This window comes from Strongylocentrotus purpuratus, unplaced genomic scaffold (genome assembly GCF_000002235.5).
Source record: "Strongylocentrotus purpuratus isolate Spur 01 unplaced genomic scaffold, Spur_5.0 spur5_scaffold_8, whole genome shotgun sequence".
Lineage (NCBI taxonomy): Eukaryota > Metazoa > Echinodermata > Echinoidea > Camarodonta > Strongylocentrotidae > Strongylocentrotus > Strongylocentrotus purpuratus.
In genome coordinates this window covers 21,050,482-21,073,456 of record NW_022145614.1, presented here as the reverse complement: position 1 = coordinate 21,073,456, position 22,975 = coordinate 21,050,482, and the positions used below count along the sequence as shown (strand labels likewise).

General features: G+C 36.5%; 1 protein-coding gene across 2 annotated transcripts; it reads left to right on the top strand.

Moving 5' to 3' along the window:
- The first annotated feature begins 605 nt into the window (after nucleotides 1–605).
- On the top strand, nucleotides 606–22,486 carry LOC574654 (centrosomal protein of 76 kDa). 2 transcript variants are annotated; one of them, XM_775003.5, is made up of 13 exons: nucleotides 606–1,021; nucleotides 4,882–5,152; nucleotides 5,935–6,159; nucleotides 7,286–7,471; nucleotides 7,954–8,051; nucleotides 9,329–9,457; nucleotides 9,875–10,066; nucleotides 10,680–10,843; nucleotides 11,661–11,781; nucleotides 13,343–13,447; nucleotides 14,342–14,449; nucleotides 21,689–21,906; nucleotides 22,132–22,486. In XM_775003.5, the coding sequence occupies exons 1-13, from the start codon at nucleotides 953–955 to the stop codon at nucleotides 22,268–22,270; spliced, it is 2,025 nt and encodes a 674-aa protein (XP_780096.3). In that variant the 5' UTR covers nucleotides 606–952; the 3' UTR covers nucleotides 22,271–22,486. The 2 variants fall into 2 exon arrangements, with proteins under 2 accessions (XP_780096.3, XP_030831321.1); XM_030975461.1 differs by lacking the exon at nucleotides 606–1,021 and adding an exon at nucleotides 2,433–2,571.
- Nucleotides 22,487–22,975: the final 489 nt, after the last annotated feature.

Here is a 22,975-nt window from a genome sequence, read left to right as displayed (position 1 = left end):
TGCAGACCTAGAATGAATAGTACATCAGAATAAGGGGCAGGGTCGAAAGTGAAAAGTTTCAAAGTGCATTGACATTGGTAAGCACCAGTGTTTCCAGGCAGTGTACCTGTACTACACATCTGACTTACACCCATTAAAGAAAGAAAAATGTGCATAAGAACAAGAGCAGTGTATTCCGCAATTTATAGGAATATTACTTGCATTCCACTCAACACTCCTAATCCTTTGAACTTTCTGAATTACTAAAAAAGAGGTTGCAAAATATTTTCGTCAAAAAGGGCTCCTTTTTTTTGGGGGGGGGGGGGGTTACCGCTACAGAGACAAACAAAATACAATCCGAAATATTGTGTATTATGATAAAACATTTCAAATAATTTAACAAGGTGTTCTTAGTTTGTGAAGTACTGGCAATCAACTAAAAAAGTGTGATATTCTGATCTTGTTTTTTTTTTTTTTCCAATGATATTTTATTTTTTCCATTGCTTTTCACAAACAATAACAAAATCAACACATAAAATAATCTGCAATTTAATATTATTATACAGAATATGATTTTACATTCACATCTAAATAATACAATTAAACTTTTACTATTTACATCAAATAAAGCATGAAACATGCATGCATGAAGAAGGCATGAACATAAAAAGACATTAAAATATATATATATTATATTTGAGAGAACTTGTCGTAGAGGGCCAATAGTGTCGTTTGAAAAAAACAGCGCCAGTCGGTCGCTCCGCCGATCCAAAATCTACTCGAACGCGGCACACACCGTACCGCCGGAGCTCCGATCCCCCGGCCCGGCCCGGCCCCGAGCGTCTAGCATGACCTGAGATCTCCGGCCGCGATAAAGCGATAGCAAGTACTAAGTAGATCCTGGCTCTTCGCTGTTTTTGGGAGGAACTCCTATTTTCAAAGATTGAAATTCAGAATTTCAAGACTTTCAACCATGGCTGGAGCACTGTCACCTGAAAAAATTACAGAGCTGAAACAGATCATTCATAACCAGCTTAATCAGGTAATTTGATAAAATGCAAACTGGAAATTGAAAAAACATGAACTTGATAAAGTTGATTGAACTTGAGTTTGAAGTTGAAAGTTTAACTGATGAGGTGATGTAAGGTAGTGATGAAATCAACTCATAACCGTCTGGCATTGGAATTTCTTTAAATAAAACTAACATTTATCTCCTTCCTCAAACACATGTATGAACTATGGGTGACCAAAGTTCGCAGATATTAGAATGTAGTTGGGGTCTAACTGTTAGTCTAACGTTAGACTAGAAATCTAGATTCTATTACTTGTACAAAGTTGTAGATCTAACTGTTACTTGTAGAAAATATGATCGATCTATGATTTCTCATATTTTATAGGGTGACTTAGGGTCTACACAAATTTATTTATTTCAATCATTACCAAATGGACGGCGAAATTTTTTACTAGATCTTATTCTTAGTACAAATTGGTTCAACTAGAAAATTTATTGTCAAAGGATTCCGTAGATATCGCGATCTAAAAATTTGATGTTCAATCGTGCGTGCTCGCGCGCAAGTAAAAATGTCATAAAAACAATGAGACCTTACTTCGCGCATGGGGGTTTGCAGCTGATTTATAAAAAAATGTGATCCATCATGCAATGCCGAATATACCGCAGTGTATGCAGCTGAAAGTACAATTAGACTACAAGGGAGTCTTATTTTGTTTACAAGTGACGGATTCCTTAATTTTTTATCGCTGCATTTTTCATCAAAATAATACCATGCGCAGGTTTAGAGTGAGGCAATAGATATTCAACACACAAAAATGCAAAGTACTACACATAGGCCCAGGTAACGTCAAACACACCTATGCCCTTGGAGATGATGTCCTTGAAGCTACATCAGAGGAGAAAGATCTCGGCATCCTCATTGATGACGAGCTAAAGTTCCATAACCATGTGGCATATGCTGTCAAGAAAGCAAAGGTCCACAATCCCAAAGCTGTACAAATTAGGCCTTATCAGACCTCTCATAGATTACAGAGATTCCATATGGTACCCTCGCTTCAAGACAGACTCCAAAACCATCGAGAGGGTGCAGAAGAGAGCCACCAAAATGAAAAGACATCCACAACCGTCCTTACACACCTTTGACTTTGGGTGCTCAACCTTCCCTCCCTCGTATATCGTAGATGGCGAGGCGACATGATTCAGGTTTTCAAAATCATCCATGGACTTAAACGCATATCCCAGTTAATACCTTCTTTGAACACTCAACTAACAACACAAGAGGCCACAGTCTAAAGATCTTAAAACAAAGATGCTCAACCAAGATTAGGCAAGATGCATTCAGCCAACGAGTCATCAATGACTGGAACACACTTCCTGAAGAGGTAGTCACTGCTACCACGGCCCGGTGAATGCCTTTAAAGCCAGACTGGCTCGAGTATGCCATGGACAGACAAGCGTTTCTGCTCCCCACATGAGTAGAATACCCGACACAGAACTGAGCCAGACAAACTTACCAAGATGAAGACACCCAACTACCCGACTGCTGAGAACACAGCATTCTTCCAGAATCTTGGGTAAAGGTAAAGGTAAAGTAAGAGAAATAACTGAAGAGAAGAAGTTGAAAATGTGTGAGATGTCATGAGACATCGTCTGCTTGTGCAAATAGTGTTCAACATGTGACGTCACACATCTCAACAGCGTTCGGAGAGCTCTTCAGGTGCTATGACGGGGCTGTATTTAAGTGTTTTGTAATTGATGATAATCACTACTTCAAATGTTGGCAAGCATTGAATTTTGATAACTTGTCCAATCAAAGTTTCACCTTTGCAAAAATGTCAATTAAGTTAGTTTTTAAATCAATGAATCTTCTCTTTAACTACACTAACACCATAGGTAAAGTTCACAATTGTGCAGTTTTTATACTATAGGGAAAACAGGAGATCTCATATTTGTACAGGAGAAATGTTATTTTAAGCACAACATTTTCAGAGATGGTCTTTATTTCTACATTATTAGATTTTGTATAATTATGATATTGTTGATCATTTGGAATTGGAATTATTGTGTAATGATTTACTTCTTTCTCAGCATTTGATTGAGGTTCATTGACAAATTAAGCGTCCGGTAATAAGAGTAGGCTTTTTTATTCATGCAAATTTGAATGGTTCCATTGTTTTGATGATCTTCGCTAAGTGCTGTGGATTCACCGCTTCTAAGTAAATAGAGTTCATTCATCTGTATCTTATTTGTTATTCACAAACTTTTAAAGACATTTCATTAAAAAGCTTTTCTGTAGGATGAAGAAATAAAATTAAGTGTCCCCTAGTAGGTAAACACATCATGCACCTTGTTAATTGTAGTGACCTGTGATGAGAAAACTTGTCTTAGCCTATCGACTAGACTGAGTAAAGTGGCATTGGGGAAACCCAAACAAAACGTTTGCTTGGCATGCAGATCAGTAAACTTTGACTACCGGGTAATCTTTTATTGCAGTAGAGTTTTATCATTTTATTGACTCTTTGACACCCTCTCGGGGTATGGTAGTGTGACCAAAGTTCGCGCGTGACCTAAGTTCGCTATCTCAAAAAATGGAAAGAGGAACATAAAATTACCCAGATATGAAATTTTCTTTGGAATTGGGTACAAAATTATGAAAATATTGACAAAAGATCGGCAAATTTTGCGATCTTTTGCGTCCGTTCCGAAAAATTATCAACTTACCGATAAAGGGTCTGAAATTCTTCAATTTGAGAGCAGATTTCCTCAAAATTGTAAGTAAAAAGTGGTACCAACTGATTGTATAATATCTTGCCCTGCAAATTAAGATATTACCTTACACATATTTTTTGATAAATCAACTGTAAACCCCCGTGCGTGAAGTTAGGTCTCGTTTTTATGACTTTTTTAGATGCAGCGTGCACGCACGATCGGACATCAAATTTTTAGATTGAGATACCTCCAAAATCCTTCGCCTATAAATTTTCTAGTTGAACCAATCTGTAGTAGTAAAACTTTGCCGTTCATTTGGTAATAATTGAAATAAAAAATTTGTGTATAATATGAGAAATCATAGATTGAATATCATATTTTGTAATATGTTCTAAAATGTCTGCGAACTTTGGTCACCCCTTCATATAGATGAGTGTTCTGTGTGAAAGACCACTTTGCATATTCTGAACGATTCCATTTCCCCACAAGTGCTCGACTGCCTGCATGTCTGCTAAAGGCTCAGTCCCACTGCACTTACGGATGCAAAGAGGATGTAAAATGTAAAAAAATCTTTTGCCATCCGTTGGAAAACGTTTTGTGTCCATCGGCCAGTGGGACCGGGCCATAAGCTGAGTGCAGGTGCATGTGCATCAAGGTATCAGCTCCAGTCTTAGTGTGTACTGTACCTTCAATTTTGTATCTTGCCTAGCTTCCTTTGTAAATATATAGTACCAGAGTGGAACTGGAGGTGTCAGTGACTTGGTGTACATGTTTACATACCTCAGGGAGTTCCTCGCATCTCCCTGCACACCTGGTGGGGCTCTGCTGGTAGAGCTCTGCTGGTAGAGCTCCCTCGAGTTAGCGTATAGCACACTCATACACCTGTGTGTTGTAGTTAATTTTGTCCAATAAATGTTTTTGATGAAAATGATGAAATGTAGGTCACTCTGTTGTATGGAGTATATAGACCTCTCTCTGGATTTAATTTTATGAGCAGTTGCCTTTTACACAGCTAGAATGTAGAACATGTAAAGTTTTAACATAGTTTTTATAGTAATCTGTACATTTTAGTAAAATATTAGTATTAGAATCTAGGTGTATGTTGTTATCAATAAAGATCCACATCTACTTCTTCCATCTTTTAGAAATCCCATTAAATGATAAATTTTTCTTCGATATAGATGGATGTCCAGACTCGCATCCGAGACATTCTGTCTGAATCTTTACAAGACGACGGAGAGGGAGGAGGACCTGAGTTTGGAGAGATGGAGCTACTGGATGCGGTCCGCCAGAGAGGCTTGGTGGAGGAGATTATGGAAAGGCTTGAAATCGGAGAAGGAAGAAGCAATGTGAGGTCGAAGGTCGTGGGTCAGCCTTCGAGGGGTCGGGTCAAGCCAGCTACTCACTTTTTAGATAAAGAGGCTCCAGTGACTACAGTGCCTCTCAAGAAAGGTTTGTAGGCTATTTAAGTTTGGTCTTAGGGTTTTGAAGAGCATGTCAGTGTTAAAAGCTGTATTATGTGTTTAGTCACCAAGTTATGCTCAAAATGTGATTTAAAAATATGTCATTCTTGAAAGAGATTAAACAGGTAGTAAATCCTTTCATTCTTTCGTAAACTTTGTCATTCTTTGAATGAGTTATTGCTATAGTCTGGAAAATATTTGATATCATATTAAGATGTCAATTTAATTTTTTTCAAACACAACGTTAGTTTCGAATCCGTACTTCCTGAAGTACACCAATTTGTGACATTCCTGTTGTACATGTATTTTCATAATTTTTTCTTTGTGAATACTTTACAAAACAATATTTCAGATGGACTACTTTGATTGGGATTGAGCATATTAAGAAATTGTTTACTTACGGCCTGTTCAGATATTGTTTTGTTCTGGTGTAAATGAATGGCAACTGCAAGTATTAAAGGTCTTGAGCATATTCACTGAGCCTTGTGTTATAAGATACAGAAATGTTAATTGTATAACACTTATCGTCAATATTATTTTTTAAAAAAATAAAAAATAAAAACGCTGCGGTTTTGCCGCATCATATCTGAAAGAGGCTTTATCGAGCGTTTAATTTTGTTTTTCCTTTTCAGGCAGAAAAATTCAGTTCAACACACGATCTGTCATGTTTCGTTTAATACTCAATACAATTCTTGGACATATTAAATGTTTTTTATATAAAGGTTATGATTTTAAAAGTTTAATCACCTAAAATGCTTTGATTTCTTACAGCAAACATAGACCCCACAAGACGCCAACTGTACTTTCACCTCCTCGGTGGCAAGGCATTCCTAGAGCACTTGCAGGAACCCGAGGCCTTACCTGGTCAAACCACATCGACCTTTACAATCCACATACACTTCAGAGGACAGAGGTTCACATCCAGACCGGTCCCTTGTGCCTGTGAACCAGACTTCCGAGAGGGTTTTGTACTTGAGATGCACAGGTGGAGTGGAGGTAAGAAAGAAAAATCACAGATTTGTGACTACCGGTACCTGAAGGAAATTTAAAAATCATTCTCCTGTGGTATTTTGATAGACTTAATTTGTACCTTCTATTATGATCAACATCATAATAACGTATTAACCATCTGTTTGAATTTACAAAGATAAATGGGTTATTAATATCAATAAACCATTATTAATTATACAGTAATATAAAATAATTGGTTATTGAACAATCAAGTTTCATAGACTGCATGTTGAATTTTTCTGTTTTTTCTAAAATTATTAGATAGAATGTATTTGACTAAGATTCCTATCCAACAAGTTATACAATCTATGGTTGTCTGTATAAAGGAGATGCTGCAAGAATGGCTGATGCTGCATGGGACCCTTCTGTCACCTGTAATCCCACATATTAGATAGAATGTATTTGACTATGTTTCCTATCCAACAATTAAGTCATACAATTCTATGGTTGTCCATAATTATACAGGAGATGCTACAAGAATGGCTGATGCTAAGACCCTTCTGTCACCTGTAGTGCCACATATTGGATATAATGTATTGGACTATGTTTCCTATCCAACAAGTCATACAATTCTATGGTTGTCTATAATTATACAGGAGATGCTACAAGAATGGCTGATGCTGGGACCCTTGTGTCACCTGTAATCCCACATATTAGATATAATGTATTGAACTGTGTTTCCTATCCAACAAGTCGTACAATACTATGGTTGTCTGTATAAAGGAGATGCTGCAAGAAATGGCTGTTGCTGCATGGGACCCTCCTGTCACCTGTAATCCCACATATTAGATAGAATGTATTGAACTATGTTTCCTATTCAACAAGTCGTACAATACTATGGTTGTCTGTATAAAGGAGATGCTGCAAGAAATGGCTGTTGCTGCATGGGACCCTCCTGCACCTGTAATCCCACATATTGGATATAATGTATTGGACTATGTTTCCTATCCAACAAGTCATACAATCCTATAGTTGTCTATGTACAGGAGATGCTGCAAGAATGGCTGATGCTGGGACCCTCTTGTCACCTGTAATCCCCCATACTAGATATAATGTATTGAACTATGTTTCCTATTCAACACGTCTCAATACTATGGTTGTCTCTATACAGGAGATGCTGCAAGAATGGCTGATGCTGGGACCCTCCTGTCACTCGCTGATCCCATCCACCTGGTACTCATCAAGACGGATCCTTCAGGAGAAACGTCTCTCATGTCTTCGCACTTTCTTGAGTGGAGAACGGTTCTAAGCACCACCGCTGGCAGTCAGAACATCCCTGTTGAGCTATTAGGAGTAGGTGAGTTGACAGGAATCCCCCACCCAAACATTTGTCAGGTTCATTAGTGTTAAAAAGTGCAGTTGGCTGGAAATGTTCCTGTGGACGGTTATAGGTGTATCATATGCTGCCATTACTACCGCTCTACAACATCTCTCGTAGAAAGGAGACAATGATTGAGAGCTGTCCCTTTAATTGTGATATGTTTGAAGGCATAAGTGGCAGATAACAAGTTATAAACTGCTAGTGGTTTTTATGTTAGATAGTGATGGTTAATAAATAAGAACAGGGATCAGGTTCTTGGTATATCATGGCAATGAGCTGCAGATCCTGCACACAAATCACTTGAATTGGAGAATGTACGCCTATCACTCATATTTCAGGCTAGGTGCACTCTAGCATTTAAAGAAAAATGTATTGTTCATCAGATTTAAAATAATTGTGTCTTTATTTTCCTTGACTCTTTGTTTTTACCAGAACTTGTACATTTCTTTTTTATCCAGGGTCTGAGTCTAAGGTTCCAGTGGGTATTTTAGAAATCAAGTTAGAATTACTGCCTAAAATGGACCAACTCCTGACTGAAGAAGTTGTTGCTACTCAGGTAAGGTGCTTTTAAGTAGATAGAACCATCAAAACCCCCAGACATTAAAGGGATAGTTGAGTTCTGTTGCAGAGGGCACTACTCAAAATAATTTTTGAGTGAAAAACTGAGTGTCAAATTTGAAAGAACATTCAATTTAAATGAAAAAATCATCTTTGTTCGATCAAAATCGGATGAGAGACGGCTGAAATATCCATAAATATAACAATTTCTAATATTTGTGTACTACCACAAATATTCGATAATTTGAACCAGCCGTTGAAAAAACGAAATAGCGCCTTTTACGTTGTATTTCAGCCAATGCTGATGTTGGCTTTTTTGTGTTGGTTATAGTACGCACAACCAGCCGGCCCATGTATTGTTATTAATTAATTAATTAACGGTCACCATATTTTTTTTTAAAGTAGAGCCTAATTGGTATGATTGTATTGGCTAAATTTGACACATTTTGGGGTCTAAAATTAGCTTCATAGCAATTTTAGGTCCTTAAAGGGCACTAGAAATGTCATCGAAAGAATAAGAGCAATAACCACGCACTTTGAAGGCATTTGCGGTCTGAAAACAGAACTCAACTATCCCTTTAATGCATGAGCTGTCAAAGATGTTAAGAATATATACAAACAGAGGACGGGTGACATGGATAACAATGTTAATATTGGCTTCTTGCATAATGATCATATATACCATGCAATGTTTAAAACTTTCAAATATTATCTCAGCCTAGAAACAAATAGGAATACTGTATCAAATCTTTGGCGACGAGATATGAGATTTGTAGCCAACCATACCAACAATATACATTTTCACCCTTTGCGATCAAGATTATTCTTATTTTTCCAGCAAATCGCCAAGGTATTGGGCTCTGATTATGGATGTAAACATAATCAAGCATATTTCTGGTTATTCAGGATGGAAAGCAATCAATCCAATACCAAGTCTGTTCTAGGTCAGGTATAGCAGAGTATCACTGCATTCCAAACCTGGGCCCTGTTTCATAAAACTTGTTAACACTAACTAATGCTAAGTTTCTATGACAAAGTTACTCTCAGCCAATCAAATGCCACAATTTCAATAGCTTATAATACTTGTCGTAACTTGATATTGATAGCAAATTTCATGAAACAGGGCCCAGGTTCTAGATTAACTGCGAGTATGGTTCCATGTGTAACATTTTAGTAGGGTAATGTAGAGCAGAGTAGGAGTATTGATTGCCAAACTTTATTTTGACCCATGTTTCTGTGACAAGAAGTTATTATGAAACCCATTTGTTATTTTAGATATCTTTGGAAAGAAATCGGATTGCTGAGCGAGAGCGTCTCTTTCTGGTCTATGCCAAGCAATGGTGGCGGGAGTTCCTTCAAATCAGATCAACTCATCAGAACAGGCTTGTCAAAATATTTGCTCAGGTGAGGTTTCATTTTATAAACATACCAAATGATTCCCTCCAAGGAGATTTTCTTCTCTGACTATGGTTTTTAGATTTCAAGGCATGTTTGACACACGTGTTAGCTGAAGCTTCGAAATTGAAAAAGAGATTCAATAGCTACGTACATGATAGAGGTTACCACAATCAGTTATCACAGAATTGGTCTTATCTAACTTGCAGCTTCACCCCATCCTTGCTATAGGCAGCATATCATGCCCATATGATACTCTGATTTGACTAAAGAAAGAAAAACTGTTTCTTTTGATACAGGAACATTATAGGTGGGGACTCCGTGACTTGTCTCATCGTGCAGTGTACGTTGGCAGTGTTCATGCCTTCCTCTTAATATAAAACGTTTTTGTTCTTCATTTCATATATCATATGTCCATCTAATCAGGACGAGAACGGAGTCAACAGACCGGTATGTGCCTTTGTGAAGCCGATGCGTGGAGGTCGTCTTCTTGACTCGTCTCGTCACGCAGCCCGCTTCGTCAGCATCATGGGCTATGAGAGAGTGTCTGCTGTAGGGGGTGGCCAACCGAGAGAGATGTGGAGCAGCATCCACGCCTTCCTCTCAAAAAACAAAGGGGTAAGTCACACAGTCTTTCCATTGAGTTCTTTTGCATGATGCAAATTTTGGACAGGAAATTTTACAAAAAAATACTGTATAGCTGTTATTATTTGAATCCTGGCAGGAATCTACCAATTTTGTGAAATGGTATGTTATTGAAGTGAACAAGCGCGTAGCTAGGATTTTATTTTAGGGGGGCAGTAGTGAGCACGCAAAGTGTGCTCCCTAGGGGGGTGGGTGCAGGGAGGGGAGAGTTTTTAGTTTTTGCACTCTCTTAAAAATGCCTGCTGTTCATCCAAGCGTGAACACATACCAAGCAAAATGATACCAAATGATTCGGGATATAACACTCTTTTCGTTTCGTTTCGTTCATAGCTGATTTTCAAAATAATTAGCAATTTTCTAGGTGTAAACTTTTTTTTTTACTCACTGTAGATTCAATGAATTTCAATGTAATGTTTTGCATCAAATTACTAAGGTCATTTTGACAGAAATACTCTTTGATTTGTATTGTATACTGTCTCTGTCAGTATTCAAGTGGAAGTGCTGGAATATGTTCCCAATCAATGAATTCTTGGGCATAAACAAAGAAACACTTTCATTTCTCTACATCCCTATCTGTTGAATTCAGGACTGTGAGGACCATGCCGTATTACTGTGCAACTTCCTTCTTGGTTTTGGTCTCAATGCCTTCATCTGTGTAGGCACAAAGGGCAAAGGTCAAGCTCATTCTTGGGTTATGACCCTGGGGTCAGATGGACTGGTCACCTTTTGGGAAAGCTTGACCTGTCAGAGGTATGTAATGCACACTTTCTTCTTGGTTTTGGTCTCAATGCCTTCATCTGTGTGGGCACAAAGGGCAAAGGTCAAGCTCATTCTTGGGTTATGACCCTGGGGTCAGATGGACTGGTCACCTTTTGGGAAAGCTTGACTTGTCAGAGGTATTTAATGCACACTCGCTTCTTTTAAATTAAAGGGACCATTTATCCAAAAACTAGTTTGCATATTGTTTGAACTATTCAAAGGGTTGAAGATTAAAGAGCATGAGGGAAAGACTGTTTTCATATGGAGGGTAGCACAGAAGTTTAATCAAAGTTAACTCTGTTCCTGCATGATAAATTTTGTAAAAGAGCTACAGCTGATCAACATGTTCAGTAAAACTATCATAAGAACCAATGCAGTTCATTTTTTCAACACACTTATCATTCTACAGTGATACAGCTGCTACACACACATGGTATACTAAATTTGTGGCTGTATGAAGCTTATACCTTCATTCACAGCTTGTTTAGGATATTGTTAAGGCATAATTTTCCTTTCAGAAGATTTTCATACTATTTGCTCTTTTCATACCACCATGGTAATGTTCATTCACTTTATTTTTGAGAAATATTTATTTTGAGATTTTCAGACTTGCTTCCTAATCAAATATTTCTCTCTTCATTGTTGTGTAGTGATTCTTCAACTAAACTAATAACACAGCATTTGAAATTCATGTATGTAGTGTTTAGCACACTATTTATGTTAAGTGCTGTGAAAAAACAGTTAGTTTTTAAGAGCACCATAGAAATAACTTTATTGTATTGTATTGTATTCTTTGTTCTTTGTCAAGGTATATTCATCATCAAGTGAATCCCAATGATCCTCCTTCTGTAGAACAACCCAGACCACAGCACCCTTACAGGACAGTAGGCTGTGTCTTCAATCACAAGGCATTCTTTGCCAATTGTCAGGTAGGTACAATTCTTGGCAGACATTTGTCTACCAATGGTTCTAATTTAATAAAACGGCCTTACAGTGTCTCAAACAGAAGGGTTGGAGGACACAGTCTTTCTGGGAATTGTGGAAGTAAGAATCACTGTTTAGTATATCTGTTGTTACACCCTTGTGCGAAAGAATTTACCCTTGGTATTTTTTACTTGAAATATTTTTTCTTTCTTGACGTACACATGTTTCATCCACTTGCATTGCAAGAACCCTGCCTTGAGCAGAAGGGCATTCAATGCATTATGAGACATATGACCCAAACAAAATTAAAATCACTATTTCTTCCACCTTCTATGCCCAAAATGGTTGAAATTAGAATTATATGTCTAAATAGAATAATGGAATCATTTTCGACCATTTATATACGTGCCCCAATCCATGGACAATATGAAGCTGTACATGGATTGAGATACGTGGGACTACACACACAAAATCTTAATATGAAATCCAACCTTAATAGCAAACTACTCTTGAGGAAAGCAAAAAGTTTGAAAGAAATTGGACAAAAAATGAGAAGTTTTGAATTTGTGAAAGTTGTAATCACTGTGGATATGGGCTCTTCAAATTAGCTAGATCGGTTATGTCTCAGTGATTTAGTGGCAGACAACTTTCACATTTGTTTCATCACACAAAATGACTGAAAATTAGAGGACCTATAATGATTTACTATCAGTGATATTACACTTATGGTTTGATTTTAGTAACAGTTTTAGAACTAGATCTGTAGATCAAGAACTGCTGGTGTCACACAGTCAAGTGGAAAAGTAAGCCAAAAATACACAAATGCAGTGAAAAAGGATAAGATAGAAATAGAAAAAATATAGAAGAAGTATTGTCTAATCATCATGAAAAATAGATGATTTTACTCCAATTGTGACTCCATCACATATTTGGAAGAATATTGTTGTTAACTGAGTTTAATAATGTAGCCTTCTGGTAGCAAAAACATTTGGGTAACTTTGTCTCAGATTCTGAAACAAAATCCTGGATTTAGCTCATGCTGCAATGATAATTATAAACCTTCAGGTCAGTTAGGAACCCCATGTCTTTTACAAGCCGATCGCCTGTCTGATCATCAAAATATTTATGATTGGAAATCGAAATCAAATTTTGCATTTTCCTAACTGTTTTCATAACACTACAGTCTATTGGGGAAAAAGGAGTATGGTAAAACTGGTCACTCAAATTTTTTTACTTTTTTGAGGCACTTCTTGATCATTTTGAAGCGCAATTTTTTTAGGGCTTGAATATTACACCATAACACAGACACTGATAACACGTAGGGCCGTGCATCTCAGATTTAACATTGCTAAACGATGCCTTTAATGAAGGAATGCTCCTTAAGATATTATGATTTATTAATATAAAATACATATATGTATAAAACAAGGTAAGAAATGTAAGTTGATAGTCCAAGACTTCACTGAAGGCATGCAGAAGATGTGATCCTGATGTGAAAATATCTCTCAAATCATAATTTTTCTTGAGTTACTGAAAACTAAGCCTCAATTTATTTTCTCATTCCAGCCATCTGACAACGTTGAGCTGTGCTGCTTTGATCTTCAAGATTCATCAGTATGGAAAGCCATGAGTGCTGATGCACTAGCATCTGTCTGTGGGCCATCTAACATTGTAAGAAATGCTTCTACTTTTATTCTCAGTCCAGTTCAGTTCAGTTCAATTTATTTGATTTCATGAAATACTCCGATATAATATATAATAAAATTGTGGGAATCGCATTAAAAAGTTGATGGCCTGCAATAAAACAGCGATTCCCCTTGCCTTACAATCATAGTAATGAAAACAGCAAATACAGAAACCAAACAAAGCACAAAATGAAACGAAAATCATTATTACATTACAAACATTAAATCAAGTAAATAAAGAAACTTTAAAAAAAAAGTATATATATATTGTCAACTATGGAATTTATAAAAAGAAAAATAATTGTTGCTTAACACATGCCATGTAGTGCAAACAAAAAGATTTATGAACTAAACTAGTATACTGGTATAATATTCTGAACTTAGTGTACTAGGGAAAGCCAAACCAATGAGAATATATATTTGGGGGGATTTGTTTCCTATAAAACAGATACCCTTTAGCTATTTTGTACTGGCCGTTCTGTAGAAATTTTTTTTTTCTTCTTCTTCTTCTCTTGAGTGAAATTAAGTTTTCACTATGGAAAGGGGACTACTGCAGCAGGTTTGAATGCACTTTTAACAGATTGAAAAGCAATCTGTCCTCAAAGTTCAGCATATCACTTGACTGAGCTTTTTCTATTGCTGATTATATTATGACCTGCTCAGGGTGCGCCCATTCATCAAGCCCCTGTGGCTTTTACGGATGCACCTTTTTCCATCCTATGCTATTAGTAAATTTAATCATGTCTTCTTTTTTTTTTCCCTTTAAAAATATTAAAAAATATATGTATATATATTTCAATGTATTTTTCTTTGCTGGAAGTTCAATTCAATTCAATTCAATATCTGTTACTCCCCTTGGCCTTCCCATATTTGATTTCAGACTCACTGGCCCAACAGTCCACCGTTGGTCCCATCTCACCTGGATGCAGCACAGGTTAGCAATGAACTGGAGCTACAGCTTAGAGCTCTCACCATAGACCACAGGAAGGTGAGCTAAAGATAAACTTGAGTTCTGGTAAAAAAAGAAAATGAATTCTCACAGAATCAAATGAAACTTACACTGAATGTTCAAGATTACAAATAAATGTCATTTGCCAAACAATTTGGGTAGAAAATGTATATTGGCTGAGATGAGCATTTAAAGATAAGGAAATCAAGGTAAGTAGACCCGACACCATTTGTGTAGTCCCATATACATCTTTTTGTGTACAGTGCTTGTTACTTTAAAGACTGCCTGGGCCAAATTTATTATGATTTTAATGACTCCAGAGCCTTGCAGGACAACAAAACGAGCATGGTAAAACCGGTCACTCAAAGATTTTTACTTTTTTGAGGCAGTTCTTGATCTTGATCATTTTGAAGCCCAATTTTTTTAGGGCATCAATATTACACCATATCACAGACACTAATAACATGTAGGGCAATGCATCTCAGATTTAACATTGTTAAACTATGCCTTTAAAGGTAAAGACCAGTTATGGTCAGGCGATTGCATTGTGAAAGAAACGTTGTGGAATCAATCAGAAAAGGTTGATCATCTAGCATCTAGCATCTGCAAGGTTCTGGAATCATCAAAATGATAAGAAATTTGGCCCATTCTTCGTAAAGTTACAAGCACTATACACAGGAAGATGTATATGGGACTACCCTATATCTCTCACAGACCATGAGAGAAACAAATTTACCAAATATATGAATAAGTAGGCGGTTTCCCGGCAAATTTTTTATCATCATGTATTAGTCAAAACATATTCTTTCGCATGATTGGTAATGAGAGCTTCCATTTCACTTTTTAAAATTGGGGCGTTTCCAATACTGGTCTTTACCTTTAAGAAGTCAAAGGTCAAGGAGGACAATTTCTGAAATTTTATACAGTATACAGCCTTGGTTATAAAATATATCATGATAGTAAGGTGATCAGATCAGATTTTTCGGTAAATAGGTCAAAGGTCACAGAGGTCAATTTCTAAAATTACAGGTTTTAGCCTCGTTAGCACAATATCCATCCATCCATTTCCTATACTGCATTTAGCACGGAAGCATGTAGGAGACGCAATCGCATTTGTCTTGTTTCTAAATGTGTGAAAGGAGTTCTTTGTTTTACATGGTGTTGTGACACCCCCTCTCCCTCTGAAATTAGGGCATAGATATTTTGCTAATTGTTTTATTTTTGTTCAATCAAGGAACTGTAGATATATATAGTTGAATCGTTATCCTAATCTTATGCCCACATAGAATATTCTTCATCTACCTATTAAAAACCATTAAAAAAGCATATATGATGAGGATACATTCAATATATGGGCGGGGGAGCTACTCACTCAACTGGGGGTGTCAAACACTGGAGATTAGCAGGAAGGATGTGCCCAAATGCCCCCATTGCATGGTTACAGAGCTGCCAACCAGTACATTTTTTAGAAGTTAATACGACAGTACGATTTTTCCTCAATAATATACGATTTCCTGAAAATTTGAATGTGCTTGTGTATTTTGTGCATGTGTGCCATTTTCATTAGCAAAATGCCCATTTTCCCCTTTAAAGATACTATGTCCCTTTTGCAGCCAACATCAAATTCTGCAGAACTTTGCAGGAATTATGAATATGTCATGTATGTCCTATCTGTGAAATTTAAACATTAGCAGTGTCCTAATATTCAAATTATGCAAGGAAACCTGTTAACTTGCTAGACTTCACTGTCAGACACTATTGAGTGACTGACTGGCTTTTTTTCTTCTTTGGTAATAACATACAAAAAATGAGCTGTAAAGGGTACATGAGCATTTGTCTACATCAATGACCCGCTTCTTGTAATGGCCAAAATTAAACCGATTGAATCTTTGCGCAGCATAAAACATACTACCATTCGGTACAATGGTATAAAAATCAGACTTACTTACTGGCTCTATAGCTCTTAAGTCGATTTGACAACTAATAGTCGTTATTTTCCCACTTAAAGACATTTTCAAGCCCCCCCCCCCTTTTTTTAAGGGAAATTCTAAATTAGTATTATCTTTCAAATGCTGTTGGAATTTAACCTTTTCATTTTTTTTGGCCTGCAAATGGGACTTAGTACCTTTAAAGTATCCTACAAGCATATCACATCAGAAATTTGGGGATGTTCATTGGTTCATTGAACAATCATTCATGACAAACTCTTGCATATTCAAGTAAATGTTTGTAAAATGTACTCGTGCATAATTCTTCAAAATGTAGACGAAAACAGTCCAACAAAAAGAAAGTACTTATCGATCAAAGATATGATTTTTTGGGGAAAAGAATAGGATTTGTGTTCAGTTGGGGTTGGCAGTGCTGTGGTTATGCTGTTGAATTTCATTGACATTGTGAAGTGAATTGCATAGATTTATTATAATTTCGTTTAAAATATAAAGCTGAAATAAAGAACATATAGAAATGAGTAAATGAAGTAATATTTAGCAAATTTTATATCCATTATTGGAGGCATATTTTGGGGCAATCACTTGCCTATAGATGAGCTGTAGATGTACATTTCTATTTCTTGTAGACGATGTGGAATTTGCTTAGCTTTGGTGGATTTTCGTGGGTTTTTCTATTTGTTAATTCTGTAAAGTGTGGGAGGGATATGCAAGGGATATACAATGCATGCATATTAGAAAACAAATACAATAAGTGACTGAACAAATGAATAAAATATCGAAGTCAATTGTAATTGAGAAGTTTAAATTACTAACAATGATCTGAGTAGTAATCCCTTTAAGAGGGTATCTCACTGAGTGGTAAATGCTTGCGACTGTAGCAAATTTTGGGTTTCGCCAAGGTTTGTAAAAGGTTGCAAGATAGTTTGCAAAAGGTTGCAAGATAGTTTGCAAAAGGTTGCAAGAAAGTTCGCAATTAGTTTTCTTGTTGCAATGCAAAATTATTTTTCTGCTAACAGTTGTAAGCCTTTACAAACGGTTGTAAGATGGTGTTGCTGAAGTAGCAGTTCCAAAATTCGCAACGTTTGTAAGCATTCGCCACTCAGTGAGATGCCCCCTGCCACGGGTTATATTGAAAATTCATAACACGGCCGGGGGGGCTTTTAAGACCCCTGATCGCCGCGAAAATTTGCATGTATGTCAAGTGAAGTGTATAGATTTGTAACGGTAGGACTGATTTTCAAAAAAATTATTTAAAGAGATGGGCAAGACTCTAAAGAAAAAAAGTCATAAAATTGCAGCGCAAGATTCTTTTGTGTTACAAGTTATCGTGAAAATGTGTAGAAGGGGGGGGGCTTCTAAAGCTGGATAGGGTTAAAGGTCGGGTGACATCCAGATACAAGTTGATTCCTGTTGATATGCACTTCTGCATTCAACTCATATTTTGTTATTCAATTATCTAAATTTATTTTATAGATTTTTAAGTATTTTTTTAAATAATTTTTTCAGACCTCCTAAGACCCCCTAAAAAAAATGCTCCAGCTCTCATTCATCTTGTGCCATCATCTGTCAATCATAAGTGAGCTAACAAGAGACAGTGGTATGTAATTTCCCACAGCTCAGCCCATGCTCAACAAAGAATTGCATTCTTTCATACAATACTTCCACATTACCTTTCTTTTCCTGGTGATGCTACAGCACGTCTGACATAGCAACTCCTATGTTGGTATTGTATGGTCTATCCTAAATCGGTGGTCAGCTCTGGTGAAGCTACATACCACTGTCTCTTGTTGGCTCATAAATGACTGACAGATGATGGCACAAGATGAATGAGATCTAGAGCATTTTTTTTAGGGTAGAGCTTAGCAGGTCTGAGAAATTTATTTTAAAAAATATTTAAAATTCATGAAATATATTTAGATGTTTGAATAACAAAATATGAATTATATGCAGCCCTGCACATCAACAGGATTCAACTTGAATTTGGATGTCACCCAACCTTTAACCCTTACTGTACTTGGGGGGGGGGGGGCTGGGAGGCCCTCCCTCGACATTTTCCGAGATTGCGCTGCAACCGCTTGGAATTTCAAATTTTTGTTTCAGGACTTTTTAAGAAATCTTATCGACATTTTGATACCATTTCCGTCAAAATAGGATATACCTGTAAGGTGTTACATAACAATAAATATGCGCATGTCGTCAAAAAGTGCTATGATTGCATATATTCATGTACAAGCAGCAATGACCTCGTATCTGTGAGGCCCAAGGATCCAAACCGTGTCGATGTGCTATATTAGTGCCCTTTTGTGGGGCATTAATCCTCATTACTGTCATTTATGACTTAAGGGCGAAGGTCCCCTACGGTTGAAAAGCATAGTAGCGTACACATGCTTTAGCAGTCACGTAAAACACACTTTGTCAAATTATTATTCAATAAAATGATCTGAGAATGTTTACTATAATGTAGATAATTATTTTTAAATTATTTTTAAAATAATTCCATAAATTGGGGTGAAACGAATTTATTCCAACTATATGAGCGACAGTGTATGAATTGATATCAAATTGCTTTTATAGCTGTTATAGTTGCTTTCAAAGTAACTTGATGTATTCCAGAACAAAAGAATACATTAGAAATAAAACAATAGATATAATAAGAAATAAAAAACAATAAAATACATAAGAAAATAAATATTTGAAAATCGCATCAAATTTGCATAAATTATCATTATTAATTACATAAAAATAACTATTTTGTGTTAGAAAAGAAGTTTCATATGAATAATGAGTTTCAACATTCAAAAAGTGGAGCCTGACAATTTTTGTAATGATTCTAGTTTTGTGTATATTTCCAGATTTGATATTCATGAATGCGTAATTTGCATATTCATTATTTATGCAAATTTACTTATGCATTTTCAAATATCATAAAAATAATGAAACCTCATGGAAACCTCATGGATGAAGGAAACATTTATTCAATACATTTTCAAGTTTCTTCACAAGTCTACAGACAAATATGTAGAGTTTTCTGTAAAATGTATAAAAATTAGCATTTTGCATAATTAATTAGGCTATAACGAAAAAAAATTGCATATTAGGAAAAAAACAATTTTACCATTTTGTTCCTTACATAAATATTTACAAACATGCAAATTTTCGTGTTCTTCGGACATTCGACGGCCAAGATCATAGGGGGGGGGGGGGCTGGGGCTGGGAACCCCAGTCAGTGAGGTGCTCAAAATAGCCCAGTACAGTAAGGATTAAGTGTCTCTAGGGTAGTTCATTAGAGTGGCTTCAAATTCATGACAAATAAATTCCCAGCTTTGTCAGTTGGGATATTTTGGTTAAATATTTGCTTATTTTTCTTAATATTTTTCTTGTTGCTAGAGCTTGTTAAGAACTTTTCAGAGCTCAGTAAATCTCTACACCTGCATATTATTATATTATTTGTTTAAGCTTCCCTTTTACTTAATTCAAAATATTACGTGGGCTTTAACTTATTATTTCAGTGAAAGAGTAAAAGTAAGTAAAATAAAAGGTATTAAATGAAAATGAAAACCAACTGAAGAAGATAACAGGTATGATTCAAGCTTTATTTTAAATGAATTTAGAAATGGGAATTCTCTTAAAAAGGAGGACAAGGAATTCCATGCAACATTTTCAAAATACAAATAGATTTTTTGAGATGACTGGATGATACTTTCCATTCACAAACTTTCTTTATGATATAAGTACAAGTGTAATCATCAAATGACAAATGACAAAAAGCAGTGACAAATCTGTTGATAACCAATCAGAAGCAAGGATTTCAGTGGCTTATAACAAAAACTGTCATTTGTCACTGATGACACGCCCCCCCCCCTGTATTACGCCACCTCTATTCTTAGACAGTGTTGGGTAACGCACACCAGGGCAAATTCAGCATTACAAGGCGATAAGGTTTCAATAGCTCAAGCCACACACTGGACCTCTAAATAGCCTTTAATTTATTCTGTGGTAGAATTTCCTCTGGAAGTTTTCAATGTAAGCACAGTTACATACTTACATTTCTATCAAATCATTTTGAAAACTCAAAAAATGTGTTCTAAATCCTTTTCAAAATACAGATAGATTTTTCAAGATGACTGGATGTTACTTTCCATTCACAAACTTTCTTTATGCTACAAGTGTAATCATCATGAACATAAATGGTCAACTGTTTTGTACTTTACTATCACAGTAAAATCAGGTGACTGGGGTCAAGTCATCAGAATTCATTCTCAAAGATTGCTTATTTTACCCGCCAGCTAGAGCTTAATTTGAGCCACATTGAGGCGATGGTTAAAAACCATTGCCCCAAAGGAATTGTAATCATGATGTAGAAAGATGTTTCATTCACATTTCTGCTAGACTGCTACTCTTAATTTGCAACTTTTAATACACCTAACCTCAAAAGTGGGAGCATTGACAAGCTATTGGAAGATTAATCAATATCTATACCACAAATTGCATAATGCCTCTAAGCAGTTTAGAAGGAAATTAGATGAGAAAAGCTATATCATGTACTTTCTTAATCCTGCCTTGCCACTTCAAGAAAGAAAAGCTGAATCATGTAGGAGAACAAAATCCTTTCTTTTATCTTTGATATAGACCAGCACCAATTGTACTTATTTTAAATCCTGCATTGCAAATTTAAAACAGAAAGAAAATTAAATTTGCACCTTGGACTGGCAAGCCTGTGGGGGAGATGAACTGAGCTGCCTCCTAAAACTTGCATTCCAAATTTAAAAAAGAAATAAAAAAGGAAAACTGATTTATTTGTCCCTTTGAAATACCTATTTGATTGGTAAATGATATAAATAAGCACTGCGTATTCTTAAATTTGCACCTTGGACTGGCAAGCTTGTGGGGGAGATGAACTGAGCTGCCTCCTGAAACTTGCATTGCAAATTTAAAATTCATTTCCCCGCTTCAATTCCCTTCCTCTACTATTGACCTACTTTCGCATCAATTGAGATTGATGAATTAAAACAAAATTATATTTCATATCTCTTAGATTTTCACCCACAGGAGTGTGCGATGAGGAGCTTAGTTACCTTGTAAGATTTGCATTGCCAATTAAAATAAGAGGGCTCAAGTTATTCATCCCTTTCAAATCCTTTTATTTGAAAGGTTTATAAGACAAGCATAGATTTTCTTGATATGACGTACAGAGGAAAATTGCAAAGCATGGGGGATGATCAGCTGAGCCTGCTGTACCGTTCCGCATTGCCAATTTGAAGGTAAAACCCCTTTTAAATCCCTTTCTTTAACAGATTCATAAGATAAACATATTTGTTTTTATATTAAGGACCTCGGATTAACGAGTGTGTGGGACGATGAGCTAAGCTACCTACTCAATCCTGCTTTGGCTGCGTACGAGCTGGAGAGAATGACAGGACTGTCTTCAGGGAACGAAGAATTCCAGCAAGCCATGAGACAGGCTGTTCCTGATGGTCACACCTTCAAGGGATTCCCCATCCAGTTTGTTCATCGCAATGCTCGAAGAGTGTTTTCAATGTGCCTCAGGTAAGGATGGATCATATTTGCTCTGCTGACTCCATTTGCAAGGGAGCATGTATAAAGACACAGAAAATTACACTCATATAGAGCCATCTTTCAATGGTCTTATTTTTTTAATGAAATAAAGTGATTGTCTTATTTGAGAAAAATGAATAAAGCTTATTCCTTGAAATGAAGCTCTTATTTTATTCAATGTGTAATGTTTGATGGTTGCTTGTTTATCATTTTCAGATCACCTGTCTGTGAGGAAATCATCCGTTGCCGTGGCGACCATGTGAGGCTGGCTGTGCGAGTTCGAACTTTCACCTATCCCGAGTCGGCCTGTGCAGTTTGGGTCATGTTTGCCTGCAAGTACAAGTCGGTCCTGTAGAGAAGAAAATAATGTCTTTCTTGAGCAGGAAGCGAATTCACTCCTGTTATTTGACAGAGTTAATGCACTTCTGGGTCCAAATGACAAAATGTTGATGTTATCCAGATGCACAGGGAAAAATATATTGTGAAATTTGTTTGTAACTTTGTACCAGGACAATTACCCCCTAGATAATCACCCCTGGAAAAGGAACCCCTGTAAAACTACCCCAAGGACAATTACACCCCCCCCCCCCCCCAAAAAAAAAAAAAAAAAAAAAAAATGACCACCCCATCTGTTAAGTAAAGGAGAAGTTTATCTCGATAATAAGTTGGTTTTAATAAAAGCATATTTGGTGGGTAATTGTCCAGGGGGGGGGGGGGGGGGGTAATTGACCTTGGGGAGTGGTTGTCCTCAGATGGTAATTTTCCAGGGGATAATTTTCTGGGGGTAAATGTCTTTAGGCGGTAATTGTCCTGCTGGTCATCAGCCGGAGGGTGATTGCCCAAACTAAATTTGTTACCTTGACCAGCAATTTATGCAGTGAGATAGTGGTTCATTTAGTTGACAAAATCTATTTTTGGAGAGTTTGAATCTGAGCTTGATGCCTATGTATTAAGACAGTGCATTTTATATCCAGATGCCTCTCACAACCCATGAATAGGGAGGGATGTGTCTGTTTTGTAATATATTCAATTTGATTTGAATAGTACACTGTATGCTGAT

Bases quoted from the DNA above. Each gene is read 5' to 3' on its own strand.
- LOC574654 (XM_775003.5), top strand. From the start codon at position 953: ATGGCTGGAGCACTGTCACCTGAAAAAATTACAGAGCTGAAACAGATC. The intron at 7,472-7,953 runs GTGAGTTGACAG...TTTTTTATCCAG, and splicing joins TGTTGAGCTATTAGGAGTAG to GGTCTGAGTCTAAGGTTCCA. The intron at 13,448-14,341 runs GTAAGAAATGCT...ATTTGATTTCAG, and splicing joins TCTGTGGGCCATCTAACATT to ACTCACTGGCCCAACAGTCC.